This window comes from Phycodurus eques, chromosome 14, assembly GCF_024500275.1.
Source record: "Phycodurus eques isolate BA_2022a chromosome 14, UOR_Pequ_1.1, whole genome shotgun sequence".
Taxonomy (NCBI): Eukaryota; Metazoa; Chordata; class Actinopteri; order Syngnathiformes; family Syngnathidae; genus Phycodurus; species Phycodurus eques.
The window spans coordinates 20,973,920-20,994,565 of NC_084538.1; the positions used below are offsets into that span (position 1 = coordinate 20,973,920).

The 20,646-nt window shown below is 42.1% G+C and overlaps 1 protein-coding gene across 6 annotated transcripts in view; it reads left to right on the forward strand.

Annotated features, from left to right (window-relative positions):
* sntg2 (syntrophin, gamma 2) overlaps positions 1 to 20,646 on the forward strand; it is a 99,035-nt gene that overhangs the window by 20,324 nt on the left and 58,065 nt on the right. For 3 of the 6 annotated variants that reach the window (XM_061695380.1, XM_061695382.1, XM_061695384.1), the window contains exons 2-5: positions 9,672 to 9,809; positions 9,925 to 9,981; positions 10,098 to 10,155; positions 11,849 to 11,892. In XM_061695380.1, the coding sequence (XP_061551364.1) occupies positions 9,672 to 9,809; positions 9,925 to 9,981; positions 10,098 to 10,155; positions 11,849 to 11,892 (297 nt within the window). Of the gene's footprint in view, positions 1 to 9,671; positions 9,810 to 9,905; positions 9,982 to 10,097; positions 10,156 to 11,848; positions 11,893 to 20,646 lie in introns of all 6 variants that reach the window. The other 3 variants (XM_061695385.1, XM_061695386.1, XM_061695383.1) reach the window with 3 other exon arrangements.

Genomic DNA, 20,646 nt, shown 5'->3' on the forward strand with positions numbered 1-20,646 from the left:
AGGTATAAGCATGGAAACTATTGGCAGGAACCTTGAGAGACGAGAATTGGACCAAAGTGAAGACTCCAGTTTTAATCTTATAATCAATCCCCATAGGAAGTACAAAAATATATTCATACTAACTACAAAACCAGGGACTAATTAAAACCGTATTTAGATGCTGTTTTAATTATTTAAATGCCAAGAGATTGTGGCATAACTCTTGCAATGTCACTGTGTACAGATTTTCTTGAAATGATTGTTTAGCAAATAAAGAAAATAGCTCCTCTGCATTATTAATACCCATGGTGTTTCATGAGCTTTTTTTTTTTTTTAGACCCTAGGCAGGAATCTTATGAATTTCATTTCCCATTAAGAGAGAAGAAATCCCACCGTGTCCCTTTTGTAGCTGATAAGACATTAGTGCGGACACACAGTTTGTTACCTAAGACAGCAAACATGCAGTGAAAGCAGTGGTTTTGCATCTCACTCTGATTATGTGCATACAATAGAATATAATAAAACACAATAGAACAGCCTTTATTGTCATTGCACTGTGTAGAATGATATTGCCTCAGGGAGTTAAAATAATGTTGACAAAAGACAGCTCAGAATTTGCCCTTAAAGTGCCAGCATGTAGATGACCTGCAACCAGACTCTTGCATTGCTCAGAAAGCATTTATTTAGTTTCTACTGTATACCATTGGGCATGACCAAGACACCTCATAAATTTATTTTTGCTCCAATAACACATCGTTAGTTGTTTCAGACAGCAGTTAGTAGTCCTGAAAATATATCACAAATTTGCAATTTATGTGATGATAAAAAATGAAGGACATACGCTATACAAAATAGGCTGCATTTTACACTTTAAAATGTGGAAATCCACGTACAGTTTCTGTGCCTATACGGCATCTTATTTGACTATACAATAATTGCCTCCCAGAGTTGCTATTTCGATGTATACTCAGAGCAGTCAAATGTTACGGAATGTCCGTGTTTTGTTACGGAAATCACTGAACGTTGATCCGTTACGGCCGTAACACTGATTGTTCTGGATATTGGGGGGGGGGGGGGGGGGGGGGGAAATCCAGCATTACCAGCTGGATTGAACCACATTGAACAGCTGCTTGTTGCATGCTATTTTATTACAAATTTTTATCCTGTAGGTTGGCAGCTCTGTATACTGACATGTACCCTCATAGATCTTCTCTTGTATGCACCATTGGTTCTCACTAGGGTTGAGGTCAGGGAATGATTGTGGCCACACTGACTTTTTCTCCCTTTATATCCATAGCAGCCAAACCTTCAGTTGCTGGGCTGTGGCCATCCACAAACAAGACCTCCATCCATTTGGACCATCCAATATAGCACTATATAGTAGCAATAACAGTAGTATAGAGATAATAATAATAATAATAATAAAAATACTCTTCATCAGTCTTCTATCATATGACTCTTGTTCTTAAAAAAAAGAATACTTCAAGGCATGTCCTGTTCTTATTATTTCCGCAGCAAACAATGACTCCTTTTTTTGACTCGTCACAAAGATATTTGATACATTTCCACAAGAATGAGTGCTGACGATATGTCATTTCAATATATTTATGTGCATAAAAGTACCATGTCACCCAGAAGATCACCACCCACAGTTACATGTAGATTATACCAACAGAAACGTATCATGGAAGAAAATATGGGGTCGTCTTCATATCCTACAGTATATCTTCCATTTCCATATAGTTTATAAGCATAGAATTGTGCATCGCAAAATTAGTTTGGCCATCCATTTTTGACTGTTTTTGTTCAGTCCAGCCAATCACAGTGCACAAGCTTTCACATTCATTCAGTTAAAGCGGTGTCTGAACGTGGTCTTTGTGAAAGATGTTAATGTTCAGTTTTAATAGGGATATATTGACGCTGACGCAGAGATATCCATTTAGCATTCCGTTCATTATTATTGCTGTAGTTTGCAGTGATGTTAAACTGCAAATCATTCAAAGCATCATACTGCGAAGTATGTTGGTGATTAGCAAAAATTTTACCAAAAGCTCTCAGTATGCTGCAGTGCATTTAGTACCTTTATGACGGTGTCACTCAAAACTGACCCATTATTATCTTTTTATAATAATTTTGATACAGCCCCTGTAATGAATCTAATTTTTTCAGTCGGATTGTGTTTATTAATCTTGCAGGCAAGTTCATCATGTATTCGGCGTGATGGCGTGAAGAAATTATGATTGATGTGGACATAAGCTCTATGAGCGCGCAAGCTCTGTCTGGAGGCTATGCTTGTATATTTGTGTTTGTTTGACAGTAGTGTAGCTTTTCAAGGTCATCAAGGCCTGGAAAGTATTCTGTTGCCAGAACCAATGTGAACTCAAGTGGGCAATGATTTGAAGGAAAAGAGAGAGAGATGCTTGGTTTGTTGACATATGCAGAAAAAAGGTCCACTGTGTAAATGCATTTTATTTATTTTTTATTTTTTTTAATTGCTTGGATGATATTCTTGTCAGTTCTTAACCTTATCCGCTGTGTCCACAGATGGGGTTCCTTAACCAATGTAAACTGTGAGGCCAATACTAATTGATGTGTCTTCAAAAGAAACACAATTTTGTCCAGTCATCATGATGACTACACAGTTGCCACAGTTACCCTGACGTAACTTACCGTAATTTCTCGTGTTTAATGCGCCCCCGCCCACAATAAATTGTCAAAAGTCAATAGTGCGCATTATACATAGGTATAGGGGCAAATGGAAAAAAAACTTTCACATTTTATAAATGTATGCCTCCATGTAGTGGTTATAAAAAAGCTGTACACTTAAATGTGTTTCGCCTGGTCCTTCATGTTTTCTTTAAAGAATTGTACCCATCTTACAAATTCTGCCTGGGTAATCAAATGTATGAGCACAACTGTGTGTTTTCTAATTTACGAAATAAAAGTAGGGCTAAATCACTTCTTTAAAGACTCTTAACTGATAAACAGACAGACACAGACTGTAACAACCCTGCCATTTGTGTGCGGGTCCATGAAGGCAACTGAGTGTGTGTGCGCATAGTGTACAAGGAACCGTAGTATTGTCCTCCTTAGAGAAACATGAATTAGTGACTGTTTTTTTCATCTTGAGTATGCCAATCCCTTGTCCCCGTTTGCGCCGCTGGCTGCTTGGGTACACGTGAGTTGACTATGTGCTGAAAATACGCGATACGCCACGTGACGTCATTGCCCCAGATGGCTCAGTTGATAAATATGTATGTATTTTTATATATAGTTGTATATATTTACATTGTAGTTAGTCGTTGTGTGCATTTTAGTTCGGGAAAGTGAAGAATATAGTGTATTTCCTTTGTTTTATTAGTCATTATGTTGGAGTCACGTAGATGTTATCCTATACATGATCCAAGGCCCCACATTATAAATTAATAAACTCCCACCACACTCACCATTTTTTTGCATGTTCGTTTTTTCTCTCAGGAAAGGCGTTTACTCCAATGACTCACACAGGTTTCAATTTTTATTCGTTTATGTTTCTCAAAAATTCAGCAAATCATGTTGACAGAATTCTGGGCGTTTTCTCTCCTCCCTAGAGCCTGGTTTGCAGGCGGAGAGAAAATGGGGTATCTTTCGCTAGTCACCCCACAATTTGTATATTACAACACAAGTAATGGAAGGGGGCGGTGTTCCTCCTCGCAGCTGGCTTTTCTCATGGTCATCTTGACCTTCTGCCTTCCGGCCTTTCTCTGATGGATGTCTTGTTTCCCTGTAGCTGTCAACTAGAACATTCCGCAACCTTCCTCTTTTGCAAGATCCTGTAAACGAGTTGCCAAGCACACGCACTGCAAGTATATTGCACGAGCTAAAATATTTTCAAGGTTACTGTGGGGCCACTAGTATAAACAATCTCATACAGAATACTAAATCTATAAATACAATAAGAATTGATAACATAATAATTCTATTGTATGGTGTATACAACAATTCATAAGCTATGTCTTCTATTCTATGTCTAGTATAACAATTACTACAGGTAATTACGTTTGGTTTATATGATCACTTTCAATTACTTTTGATGTAACAACAAATGTAGCTTGGCTCCAAGCTGGGCTTCCATGCGACGTGCACCCGTGCTAAATTGTCTCATGCTACCGATGCTATTGATCTCCTGCTGGTAACACTGACTCGTGTGCATGGAATGCAACAACTTGCCGTAAAACAGAAAGTCATTGGCTGACTGTCAGATTTTTAGGTACTGGCCTTTAGGCAACAAAGCCACCCCGTGGCTGTAGGGATGTTAGCCAGCAGGAACAGAGCCAAGAAGACAAGAGCCGGGAGTCAAAGGGTTAAATACCCAGGGGGTGTGTCTAAGGGACAGGGGAAGTAGAGAAGACCATGCCCATAAAGGAAATGGGTTTAAAAATCACATATTAATCTAAAATACTCCCAAATTTGTACTCTTACTCATAGAGCAAGCATATAGAATGATTGTCTAAACTTTAGTCTTGACAAATCAACTAATTGGTAAATACAACATCATTTCGTACTGTTTGGCTTCAAATCAAGACGAACAGTTCTCAAAGTCTCGCAGCTGGAGCTGTAAGACGGACACAATAATGATGTAGACATCAAGGCGTAAAAATATTTCTTAAGGTTTGTTTGTTCGCTACAAACAAGACATTTCTTGAATATGCTTTTCATGTCCATGGCCAGCATCTCTAACCACCAGTGGGGTGTGGGGTGTGGAGTGGTGGGGGTGGTGGGTGGTTGGTTGACCATGTTCCATTGTTCAGCAGTCATCAATCACTTCCTTCATATTGGAACGTATGTTCAAGTGTGGTTGTCAAGTAAAATGTTCCCGACGTGTTATTAAAGGTACCTGGAAGACGGCGAAATGGGTGTTTGTCTTTTTTGTTTGGCAAGCCATTCGGTGACTGTTAAGGTTTATTTGACGTGATGGGCTTTCGCCGGGCGGCACGGTGGACGACTGGTTAGAGCGTCTGCCTCACTCAATCCCCGAACCCGTTGGTGGACACCAACGGTCAGGGATGCCGTCAAGCTGAAGAAGGAGTCCTATTGGGCCTTTTTGGCCTGTGGGACTCCTGAGGCAGCTGATGGGTACCGGCTGGCCAAGTGGAATGCAGCTCTGGTGGTCGCTGAAGCAAAAACCCGGGTATGGGAGGAGTTCGGTGAGGCCATGGAGAAAGACTTCAGGACGGCTTCGAGGAAATTCTGGTCCACCATCCGACGTCTCAGGAGAGGAAAGCAGTGCACCACCAACACTGTGTATGGTGCGGATGGGGCGCTGCTGACCTCGACTCGGGACGTTGTGAGTCAGTGGGGAGAATACTTCGAAGACCTCCTCAATTCCACCGACACGCCTTCCCATGAGGAAGCAGAGTGTGGGTTCTCTGAGGCAGGCTCTCCTATCTCTGGGTTTGAGGTCACTGAGGTAGTTAAAAAGCTTCTCGGTGGCAGGGCCCCGGGGGTGGATGAGATTCGCCCGGAGTTCCTAAAGGCTCTGGATGTTGTGGGGCTGTCCTAGTTGACACGCCTCTGCAACATCGCGTGGACATCGGGGACAGTGCCTCTGGATTGGCAGACTGGGGTGGTGGTCCCCCTTTTTAAGAAGGGTGTGTTCCAACTAGGAGGGTGTGTTCCAACTACAGGGGGATCACACTCCTCAGCCTCCCTGGTAAGGTCTATTCATGGGTGCTGGAAAGGAGGGTCCGTCGGGAAGTCGAATCTCAGATTCAGGAGGAGCAGTGTGGTTTTCGTCCTGGCCATGGAACAGTGGACCAGATCTACACCCTCGGCAGGGTCCTCGAGGGTGCATGGGAGTTCGCCCAACCAGTCTACATGTGTTTTGTGGACTTGGAGAAGGCGTTCGACCGTGTCCCTCGGGGAGTCCTGTGGAGGGTGCTTCGGGAGTATGGGGTACCGAACCCCCTGATACGGGCTGTTCGGTCCCTGTACGACCGGAGTCAGAGTTTGGTCCGCATATCCGGCAGTAAGTCGGACTCTTTCCCGGTGAGGGTTGGCGCCGATTCTGTTCATAACTTTTATGGACAGAATTTCTAGGCGCAGCCAAGGCGTAGGAGGGGTCCAGTTTGGTGGCCTCAGTATTGCATCTCTGCTTTTTGCAGATGATGTGGTTCTGTTGGCTTCATCAAGCCGTGAGCTCCAACTCTCACTGGAGCAGTTCGCAGCCGACTGTGAAGCGGCTGGGATGAGAATCAGCACCTCCAAATCTGAGACCATGGTCCTCAGTCGGAAAAGGGTGGCATGCCCTCTCCAGGTTGGGGATGAGATCCTGCCCCAAGTGGAGGAGTTCAAGTATCTTGGGGTCTTGTTCACGATTGAGGGAAGAATGGAACGGGAGATCGAGAGGCGGATCGGTGCAGCGTCTGCAGTGATGCGGACTTTGTATTGGTCCGTTGTGGTAAAGAAGGAGCTAAGCCGAAAGGCGAAGCTCTCAATTTACCGGTCGATCTTCGTTCCTACCCTCACCTATGGTCACGAGCTGTGGGTCGTGACCGAAAGAACAAGATCCCGGATACAAGCGGCCGAAATGAGTTTCCTCCGCAGGGTGTCCGGGCTCTCCCTTAGGGTGAGAAGCTCGGTCATCCGGGAGGATCTCAGAGTAGAGCCGCTGCTCCTCCGCATTGAGAGGAGCCAGATGAGGTGGCTGGGGCATCTGATTCGGATGCCTCTCGGACGCCTCCCTGGTGAGGTGTTCCAGGCACGTCCCACCGGCAGGAGACCCCGGGGACGACCCAGGACACGCTGGAGAGACTATGTCCTTCGGCTGGCCTGGGAACGCCTCGGGATACCCCCGGAAGAGCTGGATGAAGTGGCTTGGGAGAGGGAAGTATGGGCGTCCCTGCTAAAGTTACTGCCCCTGCGACCCGGTAGAAAATGGATGGATGGATGGAAGGACATAACCCCGTCTCTTATTACGCGGAGTTACCACACGTTTCGATTCCTTATTGAAGCAGTTTTGCGGATGTTTGCTTCCTCTTCCTTGATGTACCGTACTGTAGATTCATTAACGCCATAATGGCGTGCCACAGATGCGTAACCTCTGCCCGCTTTGATCAAATATAACAGTTTCACTTTTTCGCTGATGGTCATCATCTTCGTCTTCCTCTTGGGCGCCCCGGAGGAAGCTTTCGCAGTGGCGGCAGTGGCATTGTAAGGGCTAACGAGCTAGACCGCTACACGCATTGTTACAGTATGTGGACCCACACATGACACAAAACCAAGTGTTATTGGACGACGCAGATGCTGGTTCGTGGGCTAGTGAGCTAGAGGGCTATTGGGCCAAATGTTAGCCTGTGGACCGGCATTGTCCAATATATCCAAGTACAGTAGCTCGCCCAACATAAGCAGTAGAGTTCTGTTTAAAAATAGCAACAGTCTGCACGTAAATGTGTCTCGTAGTATTAGCAAAGAAAATGCTGCATAAACAGTTCACCGCTAATATGTACAATGACAAATAAATACTGACTTTAATGCACGCACAACATTATAGAATAAACTTCATAGCTGCTTGCAGTTTGTCTCACTACAGAAAAAGGAGTGAGGCAGGAGCGGGGCAAGTGCCAAAGAGGTGGTCTGACTGGCCTTTGGTTGACAGCAATAAGCTCTTTGTAGTTAGGGCATTACAGTACGTCAGCAAAACTGATTTTATTTTGTAGTAATCAGTAACGCAGATCTTATTTCAAGAAGATTTTCTTCTTAAGAAGTATTTGAGGTGAACCTGAACAGGGTGAACTGTAAATGTAATTATCGATAGGTAATTTAAAAAAAATCCCCCTTGAATTTTAAGTTTATAAAGAATGTTGTTGGAGGCTGGTCAGACAAGAGAGGTGAGAAATCACAGTTACATTGCCTGACTTGTGACTTTAATTTCTGCACAATTTGAACGAAGGCCATTTGCAGTCACTTGAGAGACAAAATATTTTGGAAATGTAATTACTGGTAATTGGAAATGGGGGAGGGGTTCTAGAATTTGAGGTTTAGGGGTGCTGAGCTCACAGCCAGGCAAGATAAATTTGACTGTTTTGTTCATCTATCCGTTCTGAGGACCAGGGTTCAATCCCCGGCCCCGCCTGTGTGGAGTTTGCATGTTCTCCCCGTGCCTGCGTGGGTTATCTCCGGGCCCTCCGGTTTTCTTCCACATCCCAAAAACATGCATGGTAGGTTAATTGACAACTCTAAATTGCTAAGGTGTGAATGTGAGTGCAAATGGTTGTTTGTTCATATGTGCCGTAATTGGGTGGCAACCAGTTCAGGGTGTACCCCACCTCCTGCCCGATGATAGCTGGGATAGGCTTCAGCACGCCCGTGACCCTAGTGAGGAGAAGCGGCTCAGAAAATGGATAGATGGATGGATGTTCATCCATCCATCTATCCATTTTCCGTACCGCTTAGCCTCACCAGGGTTGTGGGTGTGCTGGAGCCTATCCCAGCTGACTCTGGGCGAGAGGGGTGGTACACCCTGAAATGGTCGCCAGCCAGTTGCTGGGCAGACATAGACAACCAATCATTCATACTCACATTCATACATATGAGCAGTTTAGAGGAGTCAATTCACCTACCATGCATGTTTTCAGAATGTGGGAGGAAATCAGAGTCCCTGGAGAAAGCCCACGCAGGCATGGAGAGAACTCCACAGAGGGGAGTTCAACCCGGGTCCTCAGAACTGTGAGGCAGAAGTGCTCACCAGTCGTCCATCGTGTCACCCTGTTTTGTACATTTTAACCCAATTTCATTCCCACATTTCTGAAAGAAAAGACCAACACATTTTGGGAAAGTCAGTTACTAAACTGTCAAATCTGATCAAGGTACAGTGTTTAAATGTCAAGCTGCAGCAAAAGAGGAATGGATTGGAGTGACAAAATAAAAATATTGTACGCCTAATTTCTGGGTGAAGACAACCCGTTTTGATACAGCTGCACATTAACAGTAGGCTTTTTTTTTTTAATTTAAAAAAAAATATATTTTTTTTTTTTTGGGAGTAAACCATTCCCCTAGAATGAGTATCAATAATGGACCTTAGCCTTATTTTTGGGGACTTTTATTTTAAATGCACAACATGTAAAACACAATAGAAATTTAGGTTTGTGAATACTTTGACTAATAATATGTGAACTCTTGTCTTTGCTCCTCGCTCTTTCTCTGTCCTAAAAGGAGCAACAACGTTAATGGACTTCCAGTCAGCAGGGGCAATTCTAGGATCAGAGGTTCAGGGGTGCTGGGATTCATTTTAGGAGTTTTCAGGACAGCTGAAAATGGGCTAGAAATTTCTATGATTGGAACATCTCAGTGCTCTAGTTGTTGTAACTGTGAGGGTTTCAATTCAGTTGGTACTCAAAGGGAGACTAAACAGTGAAAGATCACAGAGAATAATAAAGTGTTTAATTTGGAGATAGGAAATGAGGTGCACTCTTTTATATTCACTGGTATATTCACTTACTATTGTGGTATTATGGTCAAGATGCCAATGACTGCTATCATTTATGCCTTCTATTGTGACTGTCTTGTGCATTTTCACACTTTCTTCATGTCAAGCAAAGCAACTCACCCAAAGCTGAACATGCTACCATTGAATCATTGAGAGGAGAGGCTTACACATTCATTGTGCACTTAATTGCTCTGCAAAATGTCAATGCGCTTCTCATTTCCAACAGTTGAAATCTGGAATCGCTTTGCTATACAATGAGGGGACCAACAATTCCTATGACGTCTGCCTGAAACTAACCAAAGAGGTATTAACCATACAGAAGCTGGACGTGGTTTGCACAAGAGGAAGTGAATCCCAAGTAAATGTAAGTGCCCCAAGGGGCTTCAGACTTGTATTGCGATTCATGCTGCATAACTCCAGACCACTTCTGTCACATTCACAATATCCTTTTGCCAATAAGAAACTCACACTTTCTAAAGTACAGAAATGTAGTACTCCGAAGACAAGAAACTGGCGGTCTGGGCTTGAGCATCAAAGTAAGCAGATCCACTTTTAATTTCAAAAACATTGCAGTAGAAATGAAAAGTGCTTTGTCAAGCAAAGGTGACTGTCTGAGGTCGACGGTTTCATCTGTCTCTCTCTCGCTTTTCAGGGGGGTGCCGAGAATAATGTGCCAGTTGTTATTTCCAAGATTTTTAAAGATCAAGTTGGTAAGAATGCAGTTTATCTCACTCAAAAGTGCACATCTAAAAGTCTTTGATCAAGGTGACTAGAAATGTTCACAAATGGAGAAAATATTCCTGCCTTTTGATGATCTTGCAAACAACATTTATTTTCAAATAATTTACAAAGATGAGTCTTGGCATAGAGGGTACGTGAAATTAAAATAAATGTTTACATTTCTTAATAAACTTGAGAAATATGTTTGTATGTATACATACAACAAAGACATGCTTAGTTCATCTTGTTCAGTGGAATAAAGAGAGGAGTAAAGTGATAGCATTGATTTGACCCAAATGAATGTATAAAACACTACTTACCATAATTTCTCGTGTATAATGCGCACCCATGTATAATACAGAATTTGTAGGATGTGTACAGTTCTTCAAAGAAAACATGACGGGCCAGGCGAAACACATTTAATTTCATTTTAATGGGATTCAAATTAAACGTTCAAGCATTTCAGAAAAGCATTATTATTAAAAAAAAAACATAACCATAAAGAAATTAATGATGGTTGTTGTTAAGTCATCATTCATATTTAAAAAAAAAAAACTATATTTCACAAATTCTTCCAGGGTATTTAATCTTATGAGCACAACTGTACACATGAAGTCATACGTACCCCTGTCATATTGGAATGAAAGTGTAGGCTACACCTTTTTCATAACCACTAGGTGGCTGTGGCATATTAGAATGAAACTGTACAGCTTTTTCATAACCTCTAGATCAGGGGTGTCAAACTCATTTTTGTCACGGGCCATATTGCAGTTATGACTTCCCTGCGAGTGTCGCTACAACTGTGAACCCATATAAATGAAAGATTACTTCATATACTGTAATTACAGTATACACAACACATTGATGTATAACCAGTTTTGAAATCAGAAGCCTATAAATACATATTTATTATGTATACATATATGATGATGACTGTTTGATCCTGTAACGAATTGATTGTTTCTATGCAAATTATTAATTCTATATACCAACAAATCAGAAGTCAACCAATGTGTAATGTGTTTGGAATCGCTTGTGTTTGTAATTGCCCTTAGAGGTTCCATTATGCAAACAGGAACCTACACGCCAAATAATACTTTATTTTTTTATTATGTATTTATTTAGTTATTTTGCATTTCTTAAAATGTGTAGGTGAGAGAGAATTTAAACTGTGGGTAAATATTCAATCCACCAGTCATATGAGACATACAATGATGCTGATCCAAGGCCATGGTATGTCCACCAGAGTTTTTGCCTGTAAAATAAATATTAATTTCATCAACGTAAGCAGATGCAGAATTTTGGTGCAGTAATGTTTTACTGTGAGCAGCTGAAGGCACATCAATAGTCATGCAATTTATTCAGCATCTTCATATTTCAGCTGTCTTCAGGATGAATAATTTTACCCAGGTTAAAGTGTTCACAAATGTCACTGCATTTTCAGTCTTATAAATCATTGTAAAACTGGAGTTGCATTGTCACCCCACCCCTTTTAAAAATACTTCCTGATTATTTTCTGATTCCATGCTTGATGTTCTTTGTCTAACCAATTAGATGCTACCCAAGATGAGTCAGACGGAGACAGTGATTGTTATTTCCACCACATTAGGGCGTATGAAATGAACAATTATTTTCCGATTTTTCTTTTATTGACCTCTAATGCTTGTCCGTTGATGACCACAGCTGATCAGACAGGGACGCTGTTCGTTGGTGATGCTGTGTTGCAGGTAGGTACCCCACTGCCAAGGATTTCACATCCTGTTTGCAATACTCTTCTATTTTGTAATGTGGCATTTAATTTTGGAAATATATGTTTATATTTTTGATGGTTGAAATCACTTGCTTGAATCAACTGAGCCTAAAGGTAGTCTAAAGCAGTGTTCCCGGTTCGGAGTATCGCAGGGCACATACAAACAAACAACCATTCGCACTCACATTCACACCTACGGGCAATTTAGAGTCGTCAATTAACCTACCGTGCATGTTTTTGGGATGTGGGAGGAAACCGGAGTGCCCGGAGAAAACCCACGCAGGCACGGGGAGAACATGCAAACTCCACACAGGCGGGGCCGGGGGATTGATTGATTGATTGATTGAAGTCTTCAGATGCTCTAACCAGTTGGGCACCGTGCCTACATCCATATACACACACATTCATATACATACATACATACATGTACACACACTTGCCTCGCTTCTGCTTCCTCCTTCTGCGTTCGTGGTGCGTCCACTGTGGGTGCGATGCAGGAGTGGGGGTCGGAGTTATTGTAGGCAGCCAGACCAGAATGCAGTTCCGTAGCGCCTCAATGAGAGTAGACTTTTAACTCCGTAAGAGTAGTTCTGCCTGTGTCGAGCAGCAACCTATGACTGTATCTGTATCAGAGCGGACTTGGTGCGTGAGAGTTAACTGTTGCAATAAAGTAAGTAGGACTAAGATATAGCGCTGTTTCTTTAGCGAACGGGGGTGGGTGGGGACGACTGCTCTAAAGAATCAAGTCCTAACCAGGTAGTCAATCCAGAAAGGCAAATAAAACATGCAAGAAGTAGGCAAAAAGCAGAATAAAAAAACAGTTTAAACACGAGAGAACATAAGACGACATTCAACGTGAGAACGCACAAGAGAAACTCTCAAAACAAACAGGCATCTTATTAACAGTGGAAGTGTGTGAATGTAAACAGAGGAGAAACGATAATTGAACACAGGTAAAGCATATTAGGGAAATGAGCAGGCTTGAAACAGGAAGGAGACCAGAGGCTGACAGGATGGAAAGTACAACGCAACACATTCAAATAAGGGAGACATAGCATGACTGCCAGGAGCCTGTGAACCCTGTACATCTGCCCAACAATAACGATCTGGGATGTTGGAGGGGTTTTGGAAGCATGGAAAAATTCACTTTATAAGGCAAGTTTCAGGAGACTGACGTGGAACATGGAAGGTGCGACGACTCATAAATTGATACCAGTTTTATTAGCTAGGAGACAGGGAAAGGGCCCAAAAAACATGGAAAGTCTCTGGTAGACAACCAGACCCAATGTCCCACCTTGTATGACTGAGCTGTACACCGCTTGCCTCTTTCACCACTAGCCCATTTGATTTGAGGGTTGTGTTTAACGAGCCAAGGGTGGCTCAGAATAAGGAGATCCGGGGAATTTAACTAAAAAGAAAATAATCTCTCTATGACCCTGAGCGATAATAAGCTTTACTTACCCTTAAGACCCGTTCTCCCCATCGCCTGTCATTTTGCCTGTAGCTCCTTTTCATGGTTACGAACAGCTGTGCTGTTTGCACCAGATTTTCAAATGCACAATTTAAAAGGGCAAAATCAACCATTGCAGTTTGTCTCAGGTTTGATAAATCACATTGCATATGTCAAATTCAACTATTTGCATATACTCCTTCCAGAACATGCATAATGAATTTACACGGACATTTTGCACATTTGGTAGACACAATCCTGGAGGCGCCTGGTTAGTAGATCAGCCTCCACATTTGTTTGCGTGCAATTAAGTTTGGGCCCATTTTTGCATGTGCAAGCATTTAGTAAATCAGGCCCAAAGTGTGCACAATGAGTGCTTTAAGATGTGTTGAATATCTGGACCACTCTGTAGTTGCCCACGCCTCAGATCTGCCCGGCAGGTGTGAGATTATGTATGCAATCTTACATTGCTGAGTTGGAAAAGTAGCTGCTTGCAGTTCAAAATGAAGGCAGCACGTAACTAAAAAGGAGCAACAGTTTGAGGAATCACCTGAAAAGTTCTGTGGACCAGAAAGTTGTAGGACGGAACATGGAGGACGAATCAGCAGAGGCAGGAATGACCAGCGAAGTAGAAGCATTTGGAGCAGCTTCTGCAGAAGCATGTGGCTCCAATGGGTTACTGAGTACCACAGTTATTTGCATAGGCTGATCACTGAGAAGAGCTATCTGGCAGCTGATGACGACCTGGAATCTTTCCTGGCAATTGGTGAGACCAGCATGCCATGACTCATGCTATTAAGCTGCTCATTAAGTTGTGAGAGTCGATAAATGTGAGAGCTTGGAACAGACTGTTACCAAAATGGAGTGAAGTACTCAAACACATGCAATGCAAATTACAAAGAATTAAGTCCTTTATTACATAAATATGTCAAAACAGGCAGGCAATCTAGGAGGGAAAACAAATCATAAAAAAAGGGCTAGGCAAAAAGCAGACTCAGAAAAAGGACATCATGTTGTACGTGCGCACAAACACTGTATGCTTATGAAGTAAAAGTGGCCCCGCATTTAGATATCACGATGCATTTGTGACAATTTCAAGGACTTGGTGCAACTGGAGCCAAGATTTTCTTATCTTTATCAGTTCTAAAGCATCCTTTATTTCTCCTTAGACTTTGACTTTTGGCAAATCTTTTTTCTGACAGAAAAGTGAGGAAGCAATCTTGTCTTTGGGGGCTTTTATTACAAAAAGAGAAAGAAAAGTCTTTGCAAAGAAAGGAAAATGAAAAATCTCATGAGTTGTCACCCCTTACTAAAGTCAAAGCAAAACAATCACCTCCGTTATACAGAAGTGAGAGAGACAGAGAACCAAAGGAAAGCAAAACAATGATCTTTGTCCAGCTGCACTCAACTTTGTCGGAAAACAGCTCGTAGTCACAACATGGCTGGGAACGAGGACTACTAGCTCTTTTACTTTTAAAATGGCCGTAAAAGAGCAAGTAGTCACAACGTGGAACAATAAAGCATGTGAAGGTTGTATAAAATTCATAAAATAAATATTTGGTATATATAAAACATAAATTCTCTAACTCAGCTATTTTTTGCTCCTTCGTCCTCTGTTTGCTTCTGTCGCTTGTCTATTTTGTTGCGCAACTGTGGCAGTTTTTGTCTTTTGATCATTTACAGGTCGGATGAGCGCGACTTGCAGATCCATACTGCACTCGGATCAGATACATATCTGATTTATATCCACATACGAAAGCGGCCTGTACAGTGGCGGAGTGCAGTCACAACAATTGTAAACGGCACAACAAATGCAAATGCCACAACGCAACGGCATAAGTAGAGAATGGAAATGCAAACACCACATAGCGACCTTAATCCACAACATCGTTGCATTTTGGCACACCGGAAGTGAGCTCCCTTTTCCTCCGACTGTATCACTTGTCCGGGTTACTGGGGACTCTTATTGCTTACGGACCCGACGACTGAGGAGTGAAGTTGCCTAAGATTTATGAACAAAGTTCTGGGAAAATAAGTGAAAGTAAAATATTGTTTCGCCACTTTCGTAATTATGCAAACTTCAATGTTAACTTGTACCATGGGTAATATTTAAGATGCATAAGAGGGTCAGTGACAATGCAGCCCTATGGGGGGCACAAGTCATTGCAAACAGTAGGCCGGTCCCAAGCCCGGATAAATGTAGCGGGTTGCGTCAGGAAGGGCATCGAAGTTAAAACTTTGCCAAACAAATATGAGCGTTCATCCAAAGAATTCCATACCGGATCGGTCGTGGCCCGAGTTAACAACGTCCACCACCGGCGCCGTCAACCTGCAGGGTGCCGTTGGAAATTCAGCCACTGTGGGTCGAAGTCAAAGAAGAAGAAGAGGTGGAAAGTGGGTTCTTTGGCAGAAAGAGAAGAGGAAAGCACAGAGCCTAGAACTGAATGTGGGGACTTTGAATGTTGGGACTATGACAGGAAAATCTCGGGAGTTGGTTGACATTATGAGTAGGAGAAAGGTTGATATATTGTGTGTCCAGGAGACGAGGTGGAAAGGCAGTAAGGCTAGAAGTTTAGGGGCATGATTTAAATTACTTTAACATGGTGTAGATGGGAAGAGAAATGGAGTCGGAGTTATTTTAAAAGAAGAGTTGGCTTAGAATGTCTTGGAGGTGAAAAGAGTATCAGATCGAGTGATGAGGCTGAAACTTGAAATTGAGGGTGTTGTGTGTAATGTGATTAGTGGCAATGCCCCACAGGTAGGATGTGAAATAGAGGTGAAAGAGAAATTCTGGAAGGAGCTAGACGAAGTAGTTCTGAGCATCCCAGACAGACAGAGAGAGTCGTAATTGGTGCAGATTGTTGGTGAAGGTAATAGGGGTGATGAAGAAGTGATGGGTAAGTACGGCATCCAGAAAAGGAACTTTTCTGGATGGAACTAACAGAGGACTTTGCACCAAGACTTTGCACCAAGGCTGTAGTGAACACTTTTTTCCAGAAGAGGCACGAACATAGGGTGACCTACAAGAGCAGAGGTAGAAGCACGCAGGTGGATTACATCTTGTGCAGACGATGTAATCTGAAGGAGGTTACCGACTGTAAGGTAGTGGTAGGGGAGAGTGTGGCTAGACAGCATAGGATGGTGGTATGTAAAATGACTCTGGTGGTGGGGAGGAAGATTAGGAAGACAAAAGGAATAGGAATACATTGAGATGCGACACAGGGCAAAGGTAGAGGTGGCAAAGGCCAAACAAGAGGCATATGATGACATGTATGGCAGATTGGACACTAAAGAAGGAGAAAAGGATCTATACAGGCTGGCCAGACAAAGGGATAGAGATGATGTGCACCAGGTTAGGGTGATTAAGGATAGAGATGGAAATATGTTGACTGGTGCCAGCAGTGTGCTAGCTAGATGGAAAGAATACTTCGAGGTGTTGATGAATGAGGAAAATGAGAGAGAAGGGAGAGTAGAAGAAGTGTGGTGGACCAGGAAGTGGCAATGATTAGTAAGGGGGAAGTTAGAAAGGCATTAAAGAGGATGAAAAATGGAAAGGCAGTTGGTCCTGATGACATTCCTGTGGAGGTAAGGAAGCATCTAGGAGAGGTGGCTGTGGAGTTTTTGACCACTTTGTTCAATAGAATTTTAGCGCGTGAGAAGATGCCTGAGGAATGGAGGAAAAGTGTGCTGGTGCCCATTTTTAAGAACAAGGGTGATGTGCAGAGCTGTGGGAACTATAGAGGAATAAAGTAGATGAGCCACACAATTAAGATATGGGAAAGAGTAGTAGAGGCTAGACTCTGCTTTTTGCGAGCAACAATATGGTTTCATGCCTAGAAAGAGTACCACAGATGCATTATTTGCCTTGAGGATGTTGATGGAAAAGTACAGAGAAGGTCAGAAGGAGCTACATTGTGTCTTTGTAGATCTAGAGAAAGCCTATGACAGAGTACCCAGAGAGGAACTGTGGTACTGCATGCGGAAGTCTGGAGTGGCAGAGAAGTATGTTAAAATAATACAGGACATGGACGAGGGCAGCAGAACAGTCGTTATTTGATGTCAGATTCAGACTTAAATTATGCTTCCCTTTGTCACCAGGGTATGATATGTTCTGTCCAATAGTGGAGTACACTTTAACCTTCCCGTTGTGTCCAACTGTGGTTCATGTGGACTAGATGTTTGTTTTTAAGGACTCTTTATGATGAAGATGCATTTTTCGGTTGTGTTATTGTGATAGATCCTCTCAGAAATCTTTTTGGGCTATTTTGTAAATTCCTTTTTGAAAGGCGAGTTGGGCCATTATTTTAGGACGTTAATATATTGTATGACCGCAATCCTATTATCCACTTTGCTTGTTCAATTTAAATATTGTAATTCATTAATAAACACTCCAAATTTAATCTGAAACTACATAGGCTGGCAGCACAGTGAACGACTGGTTAGCACATTGCCTCACAGTTCTGAGGACCGGGGTTCAAATCCTGACCCCTACCTGTGTGGAGTTTGCATTTTCTCCCTGTGCCTGTGTGGGTTTTCATCCCACATCCCAAAAACATGCATGGTAGGTTGATTGAAGTCTCTAAATTGCCTTTAGGTGTGAATGTGTGCACAAATGGTTCTTTGTTACGATGTGCCCTGCAATTGGCTGGCGACCAGTTCATGGTGTACCCCGCCTTTCGCCAGAAGATAGCTGGGATTAGGCATGCCTGCGACCCAAGTGAGGATAAAGCGGCATAGCTAATGGATGGAAGGACTACAAAGGCTGTGAGATTGGTTGCTGTTTCCCGTTTTCAAATTTTCCCCATTGATGTACATTTTTATGGATAGAATTATATAAATTTATATTACCAGTCAACGGTTCGTTATTGATTCTCATCTTAATTAAAATAAAATCATAAGCATTCATATGAAAACTATTTTGTAGAATAAATCAACAGTGAAGGGCAGCTTTGCACCAATACATAAAGGATTATCCATCCATCCATTTTCTGAGCCGCTTCTCCTCACTAGGGTCGCGGGCGTGCTGGAGCCTATCCCAGCTGTCATCGGGCAGGAGACGGGGTACACCCTGAACTGGTTGCCAGCCAATCGCAGGGCACATAGAAACAAACAACCATTCGCACTCACAGTCATGCCTACGGGCGATTTAGAGTCTCCAATTAATGCATGTTTTTGGGATGTGGGAGGAAACTGGAGTGCCCGGAGAAAACATAAAGGATTATGTTAATGTTTTAATTTGGAATCCCGTTGGCTCAAACCTTTGTCTTGACAATCCTACTTGTACCGTTGTCTCGAGGCAACCAAACTTGAAACATAAAACCAAGGCTTTGTTGATGGAATGCTTGGTTAATATACTCTCTACTTGCGCCTAAATTTCATGGGAAGAACTGTGGCGCTGATGGCCACATCAGTGTTTTTTATTTAAATTTCAGTCAAGTTTAATTTGTAATGCAATATATTCAAGCACATACAGTATAAAAACAATCAACACATCGAGTTAAAATTAACACAGAATACAGTAGTAACATTTTATATTTAATATGAAAATACAAATGAGAAAAAGCAGCCCACCTTGCTTCTGAAGTGCTCATAAGTAAACAAGAGCAAAGTGAATATCTGCAATTGTTGCTGGATAGAAGCTCCAGCACCTATCAACAAATAAAAGGTAGAAGTTCCAGCGACAATAAAATGGTTAGAAACACTACCCTGATCATGTGGTCACTGCTATTAATTTAGTCAAAATATTAAACAATTTTGTTTTAAGGGACCAACAATATTGACTGTTGACTGGCACATCATACCCAATCAACACGATAACTGATTATTCAAACGAGATTAAAAGCGTCAAATCCGAAAATTCAGGTTCATTCAGGTGTTTCTTTGGATCCATTCCAGCAGCAGGCATGCCTGGCACCCCTGAGGCAAACATGAAGAGATTTTCCAGGGATACCCAACTGTGATTTTCTAAAATGAAACTTTATGAAAACAAACCACAACAGCAGTACTTTTCAGAAAGTATGTAGATAAAGTACCTTCGCAATCAAGTAAGTAGTCTTCCCAGTAGCTCATTCTTATGTCGTCCTGGACTAAACTCAGGTTGGAAAATTTCTTCAACCTCCAAAGCAGTTAACCTCTTCTTCATGTGGCAGAGGATGGGTCGACTGTAGGATACTGCTGTGGCGCGGTCAATAACTGCAAACAACTGCCAAGCTCTACTTGCAGTCTAAAAATCCAACAGAAAGAGATTCACCCTCGAGTATTATTAAGTACCGTTCCAGCATTCAACACTAGTACATATTTTCATAATTATAGATGTGCTAGAAAGAAAATTAAATTACAATATTTGAAAAGGCCATTTTACTAAAAACATTTGTAGTTTAGTTGATAAAGATACAGAAAAATACCTTTCAATTACAGCATGGTTTCTTTCGATGATAAACCACTACAGGTAGTCCACAATTTTGTCCTTTTCCTCCAGTGACTAAACATATTTGAAACACCCCACTATTTGGAACATGGCGTTGTTCTCTGCCAGCAGGTCCTGCAGAATCTCCACGTATTGTGCATTCTGAATCTAAAGCAAACACATTTTCCACATTTTATTGAAGTACACAGGTTTTAGTAAAATGCTGGGCACTCTTTCGAACACACAAAAAGGTAATTTCCCATTCTCTGAATCTGTGGTGGTTTCCTGAGATCAGAGTCCGGGTGATTATTTTAGACCGACATCAGAGCGCTCATCTAGATTTGTAATTAATTTCAGGATGACTTACAAAAGGTAATGAACTCTTCAACTGCACAAATGTACAATGATGCGTTGGTACGCTTTCCCCACTGCCTCTTTGTATCTTACAAAGAGAATGGTATGTTTGTTCCTGGTACATTTACTATCTTTCGATCATCGGGGTACAACAGAAAGTAGGAACCGGTCGGAAGATGTTTGTTGAAGGCCTGCAATTTTTGCAGGGCAACATTGTGTAATTCTGACTGAAAGAGGGAGTACCATTCCTCTCACTGGTTTCAGGACTCCATCTTTCAGTTGCACAAAGCCTATCGAAATCTACAGAGAAACATAGAAGTCTACTGTTAAGAAGTCAATTGACTACAATTTACATGACATACCACAAAAACCTTGCAAAATGGACTACCTACAAGCTCAAATACATAAATAAGCAAAGACAGGTTACCTTTACGTTATTTTATTTCAGCAGTGCCTTTTTTCATTTCACCTTTTCTGAAATTCCAGAATGAGTCCAGTGCACTACCTCCTGCGTCAAACTG